This window comes from Pelophylax lessonae (genome assembly GCF_965119305.1).
Source record: "Pelophylax lessonae genome assembly, chromosome: 11".
NCBI lineage: Eukaryota > Metazoa > Chordata > Amphibia > Anura > Ranidae > Pelophylax > Pelophylax lessonae.
In genome coordinates this window covers 87,717,736-87,735,195 of record NC_138778.1, presented here as the reverse complement: position 1 = coordinate 87,735,195, position 17,460 = coordinate 87,717,736, and the positions used below count along the sequence as shown (strand labels likewise).

At 42.3% G+C, this 17,460-nt stretch overlaps 1 protein-coding gene across 1 annotated transcript in view; it reads right to left on the bottom strand.

Annotated features, from left to right (window-relative positions):
• Nucleotides 1–1,098: 1,098 nt before the first annotated feature.
• Nucleotides 1,099–17,460, bottom strand: part of LOC309567384 (P43 5S RNA-binding protein-like) — a gene marked incomplete at both ends in the record, with an annotated part of 130,500 nt that continues 114,138 nt past the window's right edge. The window contains 2 exon segments of the mRNA XM_082272791.1: nucleotides 1,099–1,524; nucleotides 2,589–2,886. Coding sequence (XP_082128917.1) covers nucleotides 1,099–1,524; nucleotides 2,589–2,886 — 724 coding nt within the window.

Sequence of the window (17,460 nt, the reverse complement as noted above, 5' to 3'; positions counted from 1 at the left end):
TGAATAATATTTTCAGAGACTTTCTTGATCTGTTTATGACTGTCTACCTTAACGGCATTCTTATCTTTTCAGGTTCCATCGAATTGCACCGCGAACATGTCAAAAAGGTTCTCGGCCACCTAAGAGACAATGGATTGTATGCGAAGGCCGAGAAATGTGAGTTTGAAAGGGAATCAATCCAATTCTTGGGACTTGTCATTTTCACTTCTGGGATCTCCATGGATCCCCAGAAAGTTAAATCGATCCTCGAAACAGCCCACTCCCACAGACAAGAAGAGCACGCAGAGGTTCATTGAATATGCTAACCGCAGGTTTATCAAGAATTTCTCTGCCATTATCCTTCCAGTCACCTAGCTAACGAGGCAAGGTACCCGCTTCCAATGGACACCGGCAGCACAAGCTGCGTTTGATAAGTTGAAGATCCTATTCACCACAGCACCTATCCTACAACACCCAAATCCTGCATTGCCCCATGTTCTTGAGGTAGATGCCTCAGAAAATGGCGTAGGTGCCATCCTGTCACAGCGTTTAGGTACGAAGTCCCTTCTTCACCCTGTTGCCTTCTTTTCCAGGAAACTCAGTTCAGCAGAAAGAAACTAGGATGTAGGGGCACATGCTCATCTTGGTAAATGTGAGAAGGAAGATGCTGCTCATAATTCTATACTTTACAATTAAAAAAGGCATGTGTTCTGTTATGATGAAGATAATGATTTGGCTATTCTATATGGTGCATCAAATGTTAAAATAAAATAGTTTAAACTCTTCACCATTCTCTGTGTATTTTGACTGCAAAGATCTAACTATTGATATGTCCCTTTATTCATTTTTGATTTAATTTATAAAACATATATTGCTGCTTTCTCACAATATTCTACATTTTAAAAAATAAAGATAGGCAAGTCGTTTTTTGTTTTTTGTAACATCGTATTTATTTGAGAAAAGAAGAAAATCCAACATAAATATATAAACACTCTCCGTATTGTAAAAATTAAAATAAAAAGGACATTTTCGCCTCATATAAATTATAAATAAATAAAAAGGGGCAACATAAATAACAGGGTCAAAATTAGGGGCAATTATAATTGGGAATACCGGTAATCATGCGGGGATGTTTGGATCCTGAAGGCCATATTGCCACTGACTGCCATGTGGCATTTGTGGCTGTTGTGGAGTTGGTGGCTGGGGTTGCTGTGGTGGAGGTGGAGGGGATGGGTGCTCATCGCAAAGGTGTGTGCGCTGCTCTAGTTGGCCCCGTTCTGCTCTATGCAGCACCTGCATAATGAGCAGCTCGGCCCTTTGGCGCTGCAGAAAATCAACTTTTCGGAGTTTATTGCCCGACATATTTCCGAATGATTCCAGGTCGTCCGGCTTCCTTTTTAGGGCTATAGAGGCCTGGCTCAGGAATTCTGTAGTGACGTCATCCATGTGTTTTTGTTTCTGCCGCCGTTTGGCCGGAGGTTGGGCAGATACAGAGGGCTCCACAGCCTCCTGGCTGACACCTGCCTCATCCTCAGTGACACTTTCCTGTTGATGAAATGAACAATTTTTTAGAAACGTTATAGTGTATATAAAAAGTCATGTTTGTTATATTTTTTTAAACAAATAGCAGACTTTACATACAGTGGCGTACCTAGGGCCTCCAGCGCCCTTGGCGAGGAGCTGTATTAGCGACCCCCCCCCCCCCCCCCATGAAAAAGTAAAAAATGTAACGAAAAAAAAATATAAAAAGGGAATTGAAAGTTTCTGATGTGTCCCTTGTTTGCCCAGTGTAGAGGTAGAGCTCTCTAGTGGGCAATCATTGTGTCAGGTGTGAACAACAAGAAAGAGAGGGGTGAGAGAAAGAGGGGGTGTGAGAGAGGAGGGGGGTTGCAGAGAGAGAGGGAGGTGACAGAGAGAGAGGGGCCTGAACTAGCAGAGGGCTTGATGTAGGGCACTGAGGGGGAAATCGGTGCAGGGAAACAGGAATAAGGGAGCCACCTGCCTTGCAGACCCGGAGTGAGAGACCAGAGACATGGAAGCAAGGATGGATGTATCATTTGCAGGAGCTGTTCGTTTGTTAGAGGGAAAAAAAAAACGGTAGAGCCGGATGAATGCTGAGGCTACAGCAGTGTGTGTAAGACCGGAGGTGTGCTGGAGATGCAGTGAGAGGCAGTCTCAGTCTCCTGGTCTGCTGGCTCAGCTGCTCTCAATGTTTTAGACCTGGATGGACCCGCATGCTGCCTGGGGGTGCCGGGGAGCGCAGGCTGAGCGGAGGTATAAAAAAATCACTAACACTGCCAATGTTTTTTGCGCCCACCCTTGGCCTGCGCCCCTGGCGGTCGCCGGTCTCGCCAACCCCTTGCTACGCCCCTGTTTACATAAAGGGTCAATTATGGTCTTGCTAATTATTTTGTTCCAATATTATATTTATTGCAGGCAATATATTGTGAAATGCCCTACCTGTGTCAAATTGGCCTCCAGGATATCTTCCTCTTGGCTGGCATCAAATGAGGTCTCTGCTGACGTATAGAGAGCGTGGACAAGGATGGCCTGGATTCCTCCTGGTCCGTCAGGAACCTGAGGCTTTCAAAATACCACAGACGTGGTACATAGACCTCCGCAGCAGCAGCTCCAGACCTCGCTGTAGAATTAATTTTATTCAGCTCCCTTTTGTATGCAGTACGAATGCTGCTTATTTTGCTTTTAACATATTCAATGGTAGCTTTGGAATTTGCTGTTTTGTAAAAGGCAACTAATTTTAAATAGGCCTCTTGTTTAAGTTGCCTATTTGAGTAGTTTTTGGTTTTCACTTGCCACAAACAGGGCAGTTTTCTGTATTCCTCTATGAAGAGTTGTAAAAACTCAGGTGTGGTGAATTTGTCCACCATTATGAAGTACAGTATATGCCTGCAAGACACAACACAACACAAAACATAGTAAAAAGAGCATGAATATTGTCACACAAAGATATTCCCAATATAAGCTGCATAGGGCCAAAAACACCCGCTTTTGAATCACAAGTCGTTTGTGGTGATGAATCGTGATTCGCCGATCGATGGTGCTCCTCCAAACAATTTGTCCGATAGCGAATCGTCGACCGAAAGATCTGGCGTCCTTTAAAGACAGCGCATGTGTCAACTCCGCCTCCAGTGGCGGGCTGACGCAGGGGCATGTACGTGCCAAAGATTAGGCTGCATGCGACACACACACACGTGAGTCAGCGGAAGATTATTTGCCAAGTGAACATGTCACAACAATCTCATAGTTCCACAAGTGAAGGCCGAAGTGGTTGGGCCACCAAAAAAACAAAAGCAACACCTATGAGCAAGGGGGAAAAGGTGGAGATGGTTGGCATACTTGAGAAACAGGACTATGATGGCAGGTTGGATAATTATGAAAGGCCCAACTCAAGAAAAGACCGGATTCTGGACAAGGTGGTTGCATGTTTAATAAAAAAGTATGGTGTTGAGTGATCAAAAGACCAAATCCGCAAAAGATGGTCAGATCTGAAGCATCGGGAGCAAGACCAGCTTGGTCACATACATCATATTCTTAAAAAAGGTAAGTTTATTTTATCAAGCAATATGTTTTGGGTCGATTTGGTGTATGTTGTATTAAAATGTATAGATTATAATGTGCATGAAAACGTACAAATTATTTATTTTATTGGTCATGTCTTGATTAGATCGATCTATTGATGATATTTGTATATTACATTAAAAGACAGGAATCCACAGTAAACTATATATGCATTTGATTGCAACTAATTTTCTATGCAAACATTATTATCCCCATATTCTTTTTCTAACCTTTAAATAGGAGAAAAACGCAAATTAAAACAAAAAGAATGGGAAAAGAGGAGGAGAGGTGCAGGGACTGTGTCAGCTCCATCCACATTGGATGAAGAACCAGAGGACATGGGCCCAGATGCTGGCACACATTCCCAAAAAGGTAATTGTTTCCTATGCTGAGTCAAACATTAATGTCCCAACTTTTTAGGAGATAACCATGTACATGTCTTAATATTTTATAAGAAAATAGCTGTCAAGCAGTGCACCATGTCCTATCAAATTTACCTCCTTTGAATTTTATTACATGCCACATTTTTATTATGTAGATAAAGACAGTAGTCCCGAGTGCAGCATGGTGGAGCCAACAAGTGTGCAGCCACCACAGCAACAGTAAGGTTGGTAGGCCCAGATTTTTTGGTAGTGGGATACTAAAAATGTGTATTTGCAATGATTGTTTAACCTTCTATTGTTGGATTTCATTAAAAATGTCCATTGCAGAGGTTCCCTCATGTGATGTATCACCTCCAGCTGGTTCTGAAGTGGAAATGTCGGAAGAAAAATCTCGTGCCAGCATTCCAACCAGCCTTGCAAGCACTTCTGCAAATGATCCGGATCAGGAAGCAAGTGTCGAGGAGGCAGTTTTGTGCCCAAGTAAGTTTTTTTTTTTTAATGTGTTTTCAAGTGTATTTCTCATTTGCTGTATTTGATGTAATGCTTCAAAGGAACTACCTGTTTGTTAAATAATGTGAATCAGGTGCACTAAACTTATAAATTATGTGTCAATGATATAATCATATAGTGTCAAATCTTCTAAAGTTTTCTTCATTTGTGTAGATTTGTGACTATATGATTATATATTTGACACATGATTACATTTTTTGGCGCACCTGATTCACATTTTAGAACAAACATATGTTTTTGACGTTTGCTGGTTTTTAGGCCCCATGCACACGGGGCATTAGAAAAAACGTGTGTCAAAGCTAGTTCGGACGCTGGAAAAAGCAGCTGTAAAAACGTGCTTTCAGTAGTTTGTTCAATTAGCGTAATAGCACGTTTTGCCATGTTGCTTTTAGCAGCGTTATTTACAGCCTCCATTTCAAAACAATAGTTCCCTATGGGAGCCTCTTGATTTGGGAATGGAAGTCGCACCGTAAGTCAGATCAGGATGATCCGACTTGCGGGGCCACTTGCGCTGTGAGATTCTTGAGGGGGAACTCCACGCAAAAATGGGATAAAACAGCCTTCCAGCATCGCAAAGTGTGACCCGGCACTAAGTACTAGCACTCCTAGGATTCTATATGGCATTGAGATGGCCAGTAGCGATCAGTGTAATATATAGTGTATTGCTGGTTCTTTTGTCCATTTCACTTTACATTACCTATATATATATATATATATATATATATATATATATATATATATATATATATATATATATATATATATATATATATATATATATATATATATAAATAACACTTTGATCTCAACAATGAGCAAGTTTCACATAACACTGACATCTCTTTACATTGGTGGGCAGTGAGAAGGATGTCATAAATGAACACAACATAACAGGTGGAGGCAAGTTGTTAATACACCAATGTATTAGAATAAATATATAGTATGGACACCTTCTGGCCAATGACCACCAATGTAAGGTGACATTGGAAGAACCTTAGGTGTGACCTACTTCTCAATGTGAGGGGGTTTGTATAAATTTAAAGGGGTGCAGAAGGCCCTTCTATTTACACCACCGGGAAAACAATTACACATGGCCATAATCGCATTGGAACAGCTGGGGAGAGACAACAGTAGAGAAACACACTGATGAATGCATTAACCCTTCTAAAGTCACACATATATAAACATTATGAGCCCAAGAAATGTTGTTTTAGATATGTGCCCAAATTATTAGAATATACAATACATAATCATTGCAATTTTTGTTTAATTTCAGAAATATTATTAGATCTCTCACAATTATCTTGTGTCAGGCAGATCAGACAAAATTAACGAGTGTCTGGCAGTAATTCCTGCCAGGACACAGCTCCTCTCCCCACAAAATAGTCTAGATATTCCTGGCGGATCTGATGGGTTCTTTGTGATGCCAATCCGGAACGTCCGACTTCCATTGAGGTCATGGACTCCACTTGTTCACTGGGTTGTGCCTCTCCACTTGGCCCTGGCATAGCAGGGTCAGTATCCAGTTGCTGCATTAGATAGTTCTCAGCATTCCTGCGCAAAAAGTTATGTAAAATGCAGCAACAGAGGACCACGTGATCAATTTTGTAGAGTGCCAGGTGTATGGAAGTCAGGAATATCCTGAACCGGTTGGCCATTATCCCGAAGGCATTCTCCACTACTGCGAGCTCTGGACAACCGGTAGTTGAAGATCCTTTGGCCGGGGGTGAGGTTCCTCTGAGGGTAGGGCTTCATAAGATGCTCCCCAAGCGCAAAAGCATCATCTGCCACAAATACGAAGCTCATCCCCTCAATGGTTTGCTCCCTGGATGGCAAGTTCAGAGTGCCGTTATGAAGGCGACGAGCGAACTCCCGTCTGCTCAATAACTCCCCCATCCGAATTGCGGCCATTTTTGCCAATATCCAAAAAGAGGAACTCATAGTTAGCATTAATTATGGCTAGCATGACAATACGGAAAAAACCTTTATAATTATAATAAAATGAGCTGTAATTCGGAGGGGGGGACAATGTGGACGTGCTTCCCATCTATAGCACCCCCACAATTGGAAAAATTCCACTTTTCCTGAAATTGAGCAGCAATCTCCAGCCATTGCTCTGCGTTTGAAGGAAACTGTGGAAAAAAAAAAAAAAACACACAATTAGTGCTTGAGCACATCACATTATTACACACACAGTTGTCTGTTAAATGCTTATGCAACTTTAAGATATAAACAACAGGAAGACAATCGTTTGCATTTGGGGATATAACATCTACATACATTTATTTTACACCTCCTAATGTGATTATATTGTAATTCACCAGCTAGAGCTTTGGTATATGCTGACTTTTACATTTAGCATGGGTGGGTGGGTGGGGGGATGGGTAAGTAAAACTATGCATTTATACATCAATAAGGGCTTGTGGCCACTGAACGTTTTTACATCATTACATAAACATACACAATCCTAGGTTGGAATGGATGGACTGATGTCTTTAACCACTTAAGCCCCAGAAGATTTTACCCCCATTCCGACCAGGGGGTATTTTGCGATTCGGCACTGCGTGACTTTAACGGACAATTGCGCGGTCGTGCGACGCTGTACCTAAACAAATTTGGCGTCCTTTTTTTCCCCACAAACAGAGCTTTCTTTTGGTGGTATTTGATCACCTGTGCGATTTTTTGATCACGCGCTATAAACCAAAAAAAAGAAGAGCGTCAATTTTGCAAAAATAGCAATATTTTTCACATTTTTTTATATGAAATTTCCCCAAAAAAAATGTAAAAATCAAAATTTTTTTAACATTTTCGGCCAATTTGTTTTATGCTACCTATGTTTGGTGAAAAAAAAAAAATCGCAAAAAGCGTATTTTGATTGGTTTGCGCAAAAGTTATCGCGTTTACTAACTAAGGGAAAGATTTTTGTCATTTTTGTTGTTTTTTTTTTTAACGTGTAATGGCGGCGATCTGCGATTTTTTTTGCGGTACTGCGACATTGGGGGCGGACAGATCGGACCCTTGACTGACATTTGTGACACTTTTGGGGTTACCAGTGACATTTCTACAGTAATCAGTGCTATATATATGCACGGTTACTGTAAAAATACACTGGTAGTGAAGGGGTTAACTTTATTTGGGAGGGAGGGGCTGTGTGTATCCCTAGGGGCGTGCTTTCTACTGTGATTGGCTGTGGCTTGAGCTGTAAGGACACTGATCAACGGATCTACATACTAGATCCGTGTGATCAGTGTCTTTACAGCGAGGAGAATGACAGGTGGCTTGTTTACACAAGCTGCCTGACATTCTCCCTCTCCCCCGCCGATCGCCGAGTGATCCGGGTCCGCTGGTCACACGCGCGGGGGGGGGGGGGGGGGTCCGTGACCACGCGGGAGCGCGCCTCCGGCGGCGTGCACTCACTCCCTGGACCCTCACAAGCTAGTGACGTAGCCCTACGTCACTTTGCCTGTGAGGGGCTGACTGCCGACGTAGATTGGCGTTAGGCAGTCGGCAAGTGGTTAAGATAAATCATAAACTAGGTACTAAAACATTTGCAACGGAAGAATTGGTTCAGGGAAAGTCAGAAAAATGACACAGATTCAATATACTATTAACAGGCAATGCGTTGAGGGACACATAGGAGAGAATGCTGGGGTGGTTACTGGGTAATTTTACAAATGGTTAAGATAATATAAATCTTTACTACTATGTGCATGCGGACAGAGGGTAGTTACAAAATAATGACATCTGTAAATTGATGTACATCCAAAAACAGCATGATTCGGGTGAGATGACTAATACATGTAATGTAATGTAAAACATAAAACATACCTTGATATAGTCCTTCTGCAAGACCTTGATGATAGCAGAGCAGGTCTCAGGGATGATGATACCAAGAGCTTGGGGGGAGATGCCTGTGGTGAACTTGAGATCCTGCAGGCTTCTCCCTGTTGCAAGATATCTCAAAGTCGCAATTAACCTTTTCTCAGGAGTAATTGAAACCCGCATACACGTATCCTGCTTGATAATATAGGGGGACACCAGGGCAAGAAGACGGTGAAAGATGGGATCCGTCATCCTCAAATAATTCCTGAAGTCATCAGGATTATTTTCCTGGAGCTCCCTCAGCAAAGACATGTGGGAAAATTGATCACGGTTAAGCAACCAATTTTGCATCCAGGAGGTCCGCTTCTTCTTCCTCTTGCTCATAACTCACCTCAGAGCCAAAACTCCAAGACCAACTACAGCAAAAGTCGAATCCTCTGTCTCCATAATAAATTCTCGAACGATGTTTTGGAAAATAGCGAAATGTCATCAACCAAACAAATGCTACCGAAATCAGCGTGAGATGCCCAGAAGAGTCACTGCCAAACACTCACTTCCTCTTTTGTAGTGGCGGACGTGCGTCGAACATGCGTTGAACGTAGTGACGTCATTTTCAGTCGGCCAACAAAAGTCAAGTGTAAGTCTAGAGCACATTTCAACCATCAACCAACACAACACAACAGCACTGGACAAAAGACGGCCGATCGGTCGGCCGACAATTGGTGCGTGTGTACGAGGCATTACCCCTCCACCCTCCCCATTTACCCCACTAGTAGCCACCTGCTCAGTTAGCAGAGGACCCCCTTCAAGGTTGTCAGTTCTGCCCAGTGTTGCAATTTTGCTCCTCCTGATCTCTAATGCGAGTTTCCAGAAGGACAACCTGCTCACATCTGTCGCAGCGGTATCCATCCTGGAGTGGTTGCTCCATTATTGTATACATGCGGCACACTGTGCACTGCACAAAACCTTCAATCTTGCTAGCACACATTTTCCCAATTACAATAATAATAAAACTAACAGAAAATGGCAGATGTTACTTACAGGTCTGAAGACTCCTGTTCAAATCTCCTGTTTTGAACTCTGGTTTTAACTCACCACTAGTCAATTTCCACTAGGTCAGAGTTCCAGCAAGCAAAAAGGTGACCACCAGCTAAAGGATGAGCAAGCTCAAATGAGTCCAGCCGAAATGTAAATAGCACCTGAAGCACCTGTGACCAATTAACCCCTTAATTAGTCGCCTGAAGGAAGGAAAGAAAGATAGAAGAAAAAAAGAAAAAAAAAAAAGTGACAGAAAAAAAAGGGGGAAAAAGCCCAAAAAACTGCAAGGAAAGAGCCCCTTAAAACAGTCACCAGCAGTCAAAATCAAAACCTTTTATAAACGCTCCACTCAAATTTCCCACTCTTCAGCTTCCAAACAGCAAATCTGCTAAGCTCAGAAAGGAGTCCAGCAAAAATTTAAAATAGCACCTGAAGAACCTGTGACCAATTAACCACTCCCCTTAATTAGTAGCCTGAAGGAAAGAAAGATAAAGAAAAAAAAAGGCTATTTAAAAACAAAGTGACAACAGTTACTGGCCAATTCTTTGTAGAACTGTTGTAATAAACCTGTGGCCCCTCAATACCACAGATTGAAGCGGGGTGTTATCTGAGTATACTTTTACAAGTGTATTTGTGTCCTGCAACAATATTGCCTCTTTTGCTGAGTTAAGTCTGGTACACACAGTGCCAAATTCACTGGCCAATTTTTGAACAACTGGTGTGATAGACCAGTGCCCCCCCCCCCCCCCCAATACCACATATTGAAGTGGGGTGTTATTGAACAGTATAATTTTCTAAGATTGTATTTTAGTCCTGCAAAAATTTGGACTCTTTTGCTGTGTTAACTGTGCTACACACAATGACAACAGTTACTGGCCAATTATTTGTAGAACTGGCAGACTGACGGACCGGCAGATAGGGAGGAGAGGCAGGCAGAATTTGCATTGCACAAGAGGTACAAAGCAGACTGCAAATGTATTGGGAGCGAGGCATCATCCATGTACAGTCACATCTGGCACTCCCAGGACGCCGGCACATGGCTCCGCAATGTGGGCTTTTTTTAATGTGTTCGTTGCTGACAACAGTGTTGCCATCTGCAGCCTTTGAAGTCAACGCATAAGTTGCGGTAAGCCCAACACTCACCTAGGGACAAACGCCTTAAGAAGGCACCTGAAATCCCATCACTGGGCTGTCAGAGCCCACAAAGCCACACTCCAGGCTCTCACCGTCCAGCCTCTTCCATTTCTTCTATAGCCTCACATTTGTCCTCCACTCCACCTTCCATGATGCTGTCGTCACATTGTTCTGGAAAAAGGCAGGCTTCTGTGGCCCAAATGTTGGAGTGTAAAAAAAGGTGTCCGACTACATCGGGTTAGCGGCCGATGTGGACGCTCTGGAGAGTGATGAACCCCTGGACTACTGGGTGGGCAGGCTTGACCTCTGGCCAGAGCTTGCACAATTTGCAATGGAACTGTTGGCTTGCCCCCCATCCAGTGTCCTGTCTGAAAGGATGTTCAGCGCAGCAGGGGGGATCGTGACCGATAAGCGCACTCGCCTAGCTCATGACAGTGTAGACTACCTCACATTTAAAAAAAATGAGGCATGGATCTCTGAGGTATTCAACACATGTGACCCGTAGACCATGTTTCATTGAAATTCCTCATGCCAGGCCAAAAATATCCGCCAGACCGCCATCCACCAACAGCAATTCCTGGTTCTTGGCTTCGCTACATACAGCGGCATTAAAGGCATTTCATGTCCATTGAATGGCTAATTTTTGGGGCCTATACAGGCCGACACTTACTTCTGTATCCTTTGTGAATGCCTAATGTACCTCCAGCCATCAAATACTACATTCTTAGCTGTCAGGTAAACCCATGTGGGCTAATTTTTGGGGCCTATACAGGCCGACACTTACGTCTGTACACCGTGAATGCCTAATGTACCTCTAGCCATCAAATACACTACGTTCTTTGCTGTCAGTTAAACCCATGTGGGCTAATTTTTGGGCCCTATACAGGCCGATACTTACTTCTGTATACTGTGAATGCCTAATGTACCTCTAGCCATCAAATACACTATGTTCTTAGCTGTCAGATAAACCCATGTGGGCTAATTTTTGGGGCCTATACTGGCCGACACTTACTTCTGTATCCTGTGTGAATGCCTAATTATCACGTACCTGGTGTGAGAGGTGGCAGGTCTATGTTTGTACTAAGGCAATGGAAAGTCAGTTCAAGCCAGAGTTCAGAGCCAGGATACCAGAGCAGGCAAGGTCAGATAGGGAAGCCGAGATCAGACACAGGTAACAGGAGAGAATATCCAAAGACAAGCCGGAGTTCGGGTCAGGAGACAAGCAGAATAGCAAGGACAAGCCAGGTTGGTAACAGAACTTTCAGGAACAAGGATTACAGGAACACGGTACAAGCTTAAGATCAATCAGCAACTTCAATCACTGGCACACTTCCTTATAAAGGCCCATGTGATGTGTTGGCTGAGATGCTGGGTCCTAGAGCCCTTCTCCTGCCATTGGTGTCCTGACTGATGCTGGGTCCTAGAGACCCTCTTCTACCACTGGAGCCCTGACACTAATGTACCTTCAGCCACAGAATACTACGTTCTTAGCTGTCAGGTAAATGCATGTGGGCCAATTTTTGGGGCCTTTTATGGCTGACACTTCTGTATTATGTGAATGCCTAATGTACCTTCAGCCACAGAATACAGCATTCTTAGCTGTCAGGTAAACCCATGTGGGCTATTTTTTGGGGCCAATACTGGCCCGACACTTCTGTATCCTGTGTGAATGCCTAATGTACCTCTAGCCATCAAATACACTACATTCTTAGCTGTCAGTTAAACCAATGTGGGCTAATTTTGGGGGCCTATACAGGGCGACACCTACTTCTGTATACTGTGAATGCCTAATGTACCTCTAGCCATCAAATACACTACATTCGTAGCAGTCAGTTAAACCCACGTGGGCTAATTTTTGGGGCCTATACAGACCGACACTTACTTCTGTATCCTGTGTTAATGCCTAATGTACCTTCAGCCATGGAAGGCTATGTTCTTAGCTGTCAGGTAAACGCATGTGGGCTAATTTTTGGGGCCTTTTATGGCTGACACTTCTGTATCATGTGAATGCCTAATGTACCTTCAGCCACAGAATACTACGTTCTTAGCTGTCAGTTAAACCCATGTGGGCTAACTTTTGGGGCCTATACAGGCCGACACTTACTGTACTTCTGTATCCTGTGTGAATGCCTAATGTACCTTCAGCCACAGAATACTACGTTCTTAGCTGTCAGGTAAATGCATGTGGGCTAATTTTTGGGGCCTTTTATGGCCGACACTTACTTCTGTATCATGTGAATGCCTAATGTACCTTCAGCCACAGAATACAGCATTCTTAGCTGTCAGGTTACAGGTAAACCCATGTGGGCTAATTTTTGGGGCCAATACTGGCCGACACTTACTTCTGTATCCTGTGAATGCCCAATGTACCTTCAGCCACAGAATACTACGTTCTTAGCTGTCAGGTAAACGCATGTGGGCCAATTTTTGGGGCCTGGAATGGCAACACTTCTTTATCCTGTGAATTCCTAATTTTTCAGACTGGAAATAAAAAAAACAATGGGTCTGTAAAGGTTCTGCTAAATTGTGTTATGGATGCGGACCCATTTTACAGATGTGTGAATGGACCCTATATGTATTAGACATGTATTTACCGGCTGCTGTCAGTTCTGGCTGATTTATGAAAAAAAAAAAAAATATATATATATATATATATATATATATATATATATATATATATATACGTTAAAAAGAAAAATAATAATTTAGGGCAACTTCAATTGCAATACTTCTGTTATGACATTGTCCATGTGCTGGGACTATTTGTGCACAGCTAGTACGTCTTGTCGCTGCAAATATGACCCAAAGGTTTTTAAAGTTCGCCTCCCATTAAAGTAAATGGGGCCCACCGCGAATTTGCGGTTCGTGGACTTTTCGCAGCTGACGTTCGGGAACCGCCCCGGCCGATGTTCGTCCATCTCTAGTGTACACCCGTGAAATGCATCAGTCACAGCAAGCATTCCCTCACCCCAAACTTGAAGTTCTTGTATTGTTTACTTGCAATATTGTGGTCTTTTTAAATGTTATTTTTGAACACTTGTAAAATATTGATTTTTTTTTATATAAATATGTGGTACCTGTAATGTCCTCTTTTTTTGTGCATATACTCCATTAAGGTTGTGGGAACAGCTATGTGTCCAAACGTAGGTCTCCCATCAGGATTCCTTCCTCCCACCATTTAGTTAGATATACTACAAGAAAAGGACTAGACAGACTACCACCTGTCAGAACTAAAAATTGTACAAGTCACCTCTGCTTGGAGCAAGGTGGCTACAATTTCTTCTGTAATAGAGTTCCTTTTCGTAAAAAGTGCTTACACATGGAAAGATGCCAATCAGACACCAAACATGGCTATGCGACAGTGTCCAACATAAAATAATTTTCCCTTAAGTAATATGTACATAATATCCATATTTGGTCTCTACTAGGGATGATCGAACGGTTCGGGTCCACCATCGGTTCGGCCCGAACATTGGGTGTTCAAGGTTCGGCCAAATTTAGAACTTTTTGCCCAAAAAGTTCGGAATTCAGCAACCAGAACCGACCAAAATGCAATGCTTCAGGAAATGGGCTTTAAAAGCCCGTGATTGGACCAGAACCATTAGCAAAAGCCAATTGAGGGGGCAGGAGAATGCTAGGAATGTGATTGGAGTGACTAGGGGGTCCCTAGACCAATCATTAGTGAATACGCACCCCAGTATATAAGATCGCCCCCGCCAAATTCCTAGCATTCTTGTACGGGACATGGAAGATAGTGGAATGCTGTTCTGTTCTAATGTGTTACAAAGTGTCATTTAGCTATTTTTAGTGTGAGGAAAGGGATATCTAGTGTAGTTAGAATGCTCCTTTACACTTAAGTTAGCTTCAAAAATTTAGTTTCTGTAGGGAAAGTATGAAGTGTCAGGGGACCGTAGTGTAGTGTAGGGTTAACTGACAGTGACTGCTATGGAAGGGTGACAAAACCCCTCCATAGCAGGGTGACCGCTATAGTTGCTTCGGCACAGGCATATGGCTTCTCACCAGCCAAGCATTTTTTATGCTGCAGGGGCTGCCACTGCCAGTGCTTTTTTGAGGACATGTTTGATGTCAGACATGACATCTGAACATGTGTATAGGGGGTATATATACACATATATGTCTGTATATATACCCCTAGACATATATAGGTGTGATAGTAGCAGAAATATATGCTTGCGCTAATGAAATCATTTACAGTAATATATTTCTGCTACTATCACACCTATATATGGCTAGGTGTCTATATACATATAATTATGTGTGTATATATACCACTATACACAAGTTCAGATGTTTTGCCTGCCTCAAAAGAACCCCAAAAAATGCCCAAAAAAACGCTAGCGTAAAAAAAAAAAAAAAAAAAAAAATGCCCAGGTGTGTTTTTGCTGGCATTTTTTGGGAGTTTTTGGAGGCAGGCAAAACATCAGAACTTGTGCACAGTACCACTATACACTATACACAAGTTCAGATGTTTTTCCTGACTGCAAAGAACCCAAAAAAATGCCTGCTTTGAAACCGGCAAGGTGTGAAAACCGAGGAGAGAAGCTAACCCCCTGAGCTGAAAGTTTTCTAATACAAACTATCTTTTTTTTTTATGGTTCTGGACATGCTACAGAGCTGAAACTTCACATGTACACTTTTTAGACCCCCCAGATACGAAATCCAAAAATCAAAAAATCTCTTTTTTTTAATTTTTCAATAATTGGCTTTTTTATCAAAAATGACAATTTTTAAGAACTTTTTTTGTGTGATTTCATATCTGGGGGGTCTAAAAGGTGTACCTGTGAAGTTTCAGCTCTGTAGCATGTCCAGAACCATAAAAAAAGGATTGTTTGTATTAGAAAACTTTCAGCTCAGGGGGTTAGCTTCTCTCCTCGGTTTTCACACCTTGCCGGTTTCAAAGCAGGCATTTTTTTGGGTTCTTTGCAGTCAGGAAAAACATCTGAACTTGTGTATAGTGGTATATATACACACATAATTATATGTATATAGACACCTAGCCATATATATAGGTGTGATAGTAGCAGAAATATATTACTGTAAATGATTTGATTAGCGCAAGCATGTATTTCTGCTACTATCACACCTATATATGTCTAGGTGTGTGTGTATATATAAATATATATAGTGATGTCGCGAACCTAAAATTCGCGGTTCGCGAACGGCGAACGCGAACATCGGCAAATGTTCGCGAACCGGCGAACCGGGCGAACCGCCATAGACTTCAATAGGCAGGCGAATTTTAAAACACACAGGGACTCTTTCTGGCCACAATAGTGATGGAAAAGTTGTTTCAAGGGGACTAACACCTGGACTGTGGCATGCCGGAGAGGGATCACGCAAAAAAAAGTTCTTAAAAATTATAATTTTTTGATAGAGAGCCAATTATTGGAAAAATTAAAAAAAAATAAAAATAAAAAATCTCTTTGGATTTAGCATCTGGGGGGTCTAAAAAGTGTACCTGTGAAGTTTCAGCTCTGTAGCATGTCCAGAACCCCTAAAAAACAGCATTTTTCTTATATTTTCAGGAATATGGCTTCTCTGCGGCTGGCTTTTTCTCTTGCAGGCATTTAGCGGGCATTTTTTTAGGCAGGCATGTCATTTTTTGTATTTAGTGTCTGGGGGGGTCTAAAAAGTGTACCTGTCAAGTTTCAGCTCTGTAGCATGTCCAGAACCCCTAAAAAACAGCATTTTTCTTATATTTTCAGGAATACGGCTTCTCTGCGGCTGGCTTTTTCTCTTGCAGGCATTTATCGGGCATTTTTTTAGGCAGGCATGTCATTTTTTGTATTTAGTGTCTGGGGGGTCTAAAAAGTGTACCTGTCAAGTTTCAGCTCTGTAGCATGTCCAGAACCCCTAAAAAACAGCATTTTTCTTATATTTTCAGGAATACGGCTTCTCTGCGGCTGTCTTTTTCTCTTGCAGGCATTTATCGGGCATTTTTTTAGGCAGGCATGTCATTTTTTGTATTTAGTGTCTGGGGGGTCACAAAAGTGTACCTGTCAAGTTTCAGATCTGTAGCATGTCCAGAACCCCTAAAAAACAGCATTTTTCTTATATTTTCAGGAATACGGCTTCTCTGCGGCTGTCTTTTTCTCTTGCAGGCATTTATCGGGCATTTTTTTAGGCAGGCATGTCATTTTTTGTATTTAGTGTCTGGGGGGTCACAAAAGTGTACCTGTCAAGTTTCAGCTCTGTAGCATGTCCAGAACCCCTAAAAAACAGCATTTTTCTTATATTTTCAGGAATACGGCTTCTCTGCGGCTGTCTTTTTCTCTTGCAGGCATTTATCGGGCATTTTTTTAGGCAGGCATGTCATTTTTTGTATTTAGTGTCTGGGGGGTCACAAAAGTGTACCTGTCAAGTTTCAGATCTGTAGCATGTCCAGAACCCCTAAAAAACAGCATTTTTCTTATATTTTCAGGAATACGGCTTCTCTGCGGCTGTCTTTTTCTCTTGCAGGCATTTATCGGGCATTTTTTTAGGCAGGCATGTCATTTTTTGTATTTAGTGTCTGGGGGGTCACAAAAGTGTACCTGTCAAGTTTCAGCTCTGTAGCATGTCCAGAACCCCTAAAAAACAGCATTTTTCTTATATTTTCAGGAATACGGCTTCTCTGCGGCTGTCTTTTTCTCTTGCAGGCATTTATCGGGCATTTTTTTAGGCAGGCATGTCATTTTTTGTATTTAGTGTCTGGGGGGTCACAAAAGTGTACCTGTCAAGTTTCAGCTCTGTAGCATGTCCAGAACCCCTAAAAAACAGCATTTTTCTTATATTTTCAGGAATACGGCTTCTCTGCGGCTGTCTTTTTCTCTTGCAGGCATTTATCGGGCATTTTTTTAGGCAGGCATGTCATTTTTTGTATTTAGTGTCTGGGGGGTCACAAAAGTGTACCTGTCAAGTTTCAGATCTGTAGCATGTCCAGAACCCCTAAAAAACAGCATTTTTCTTATATTTTCAGGAATACGGCTTCTCTGCGGCTGTCTTTTTCTCTTGC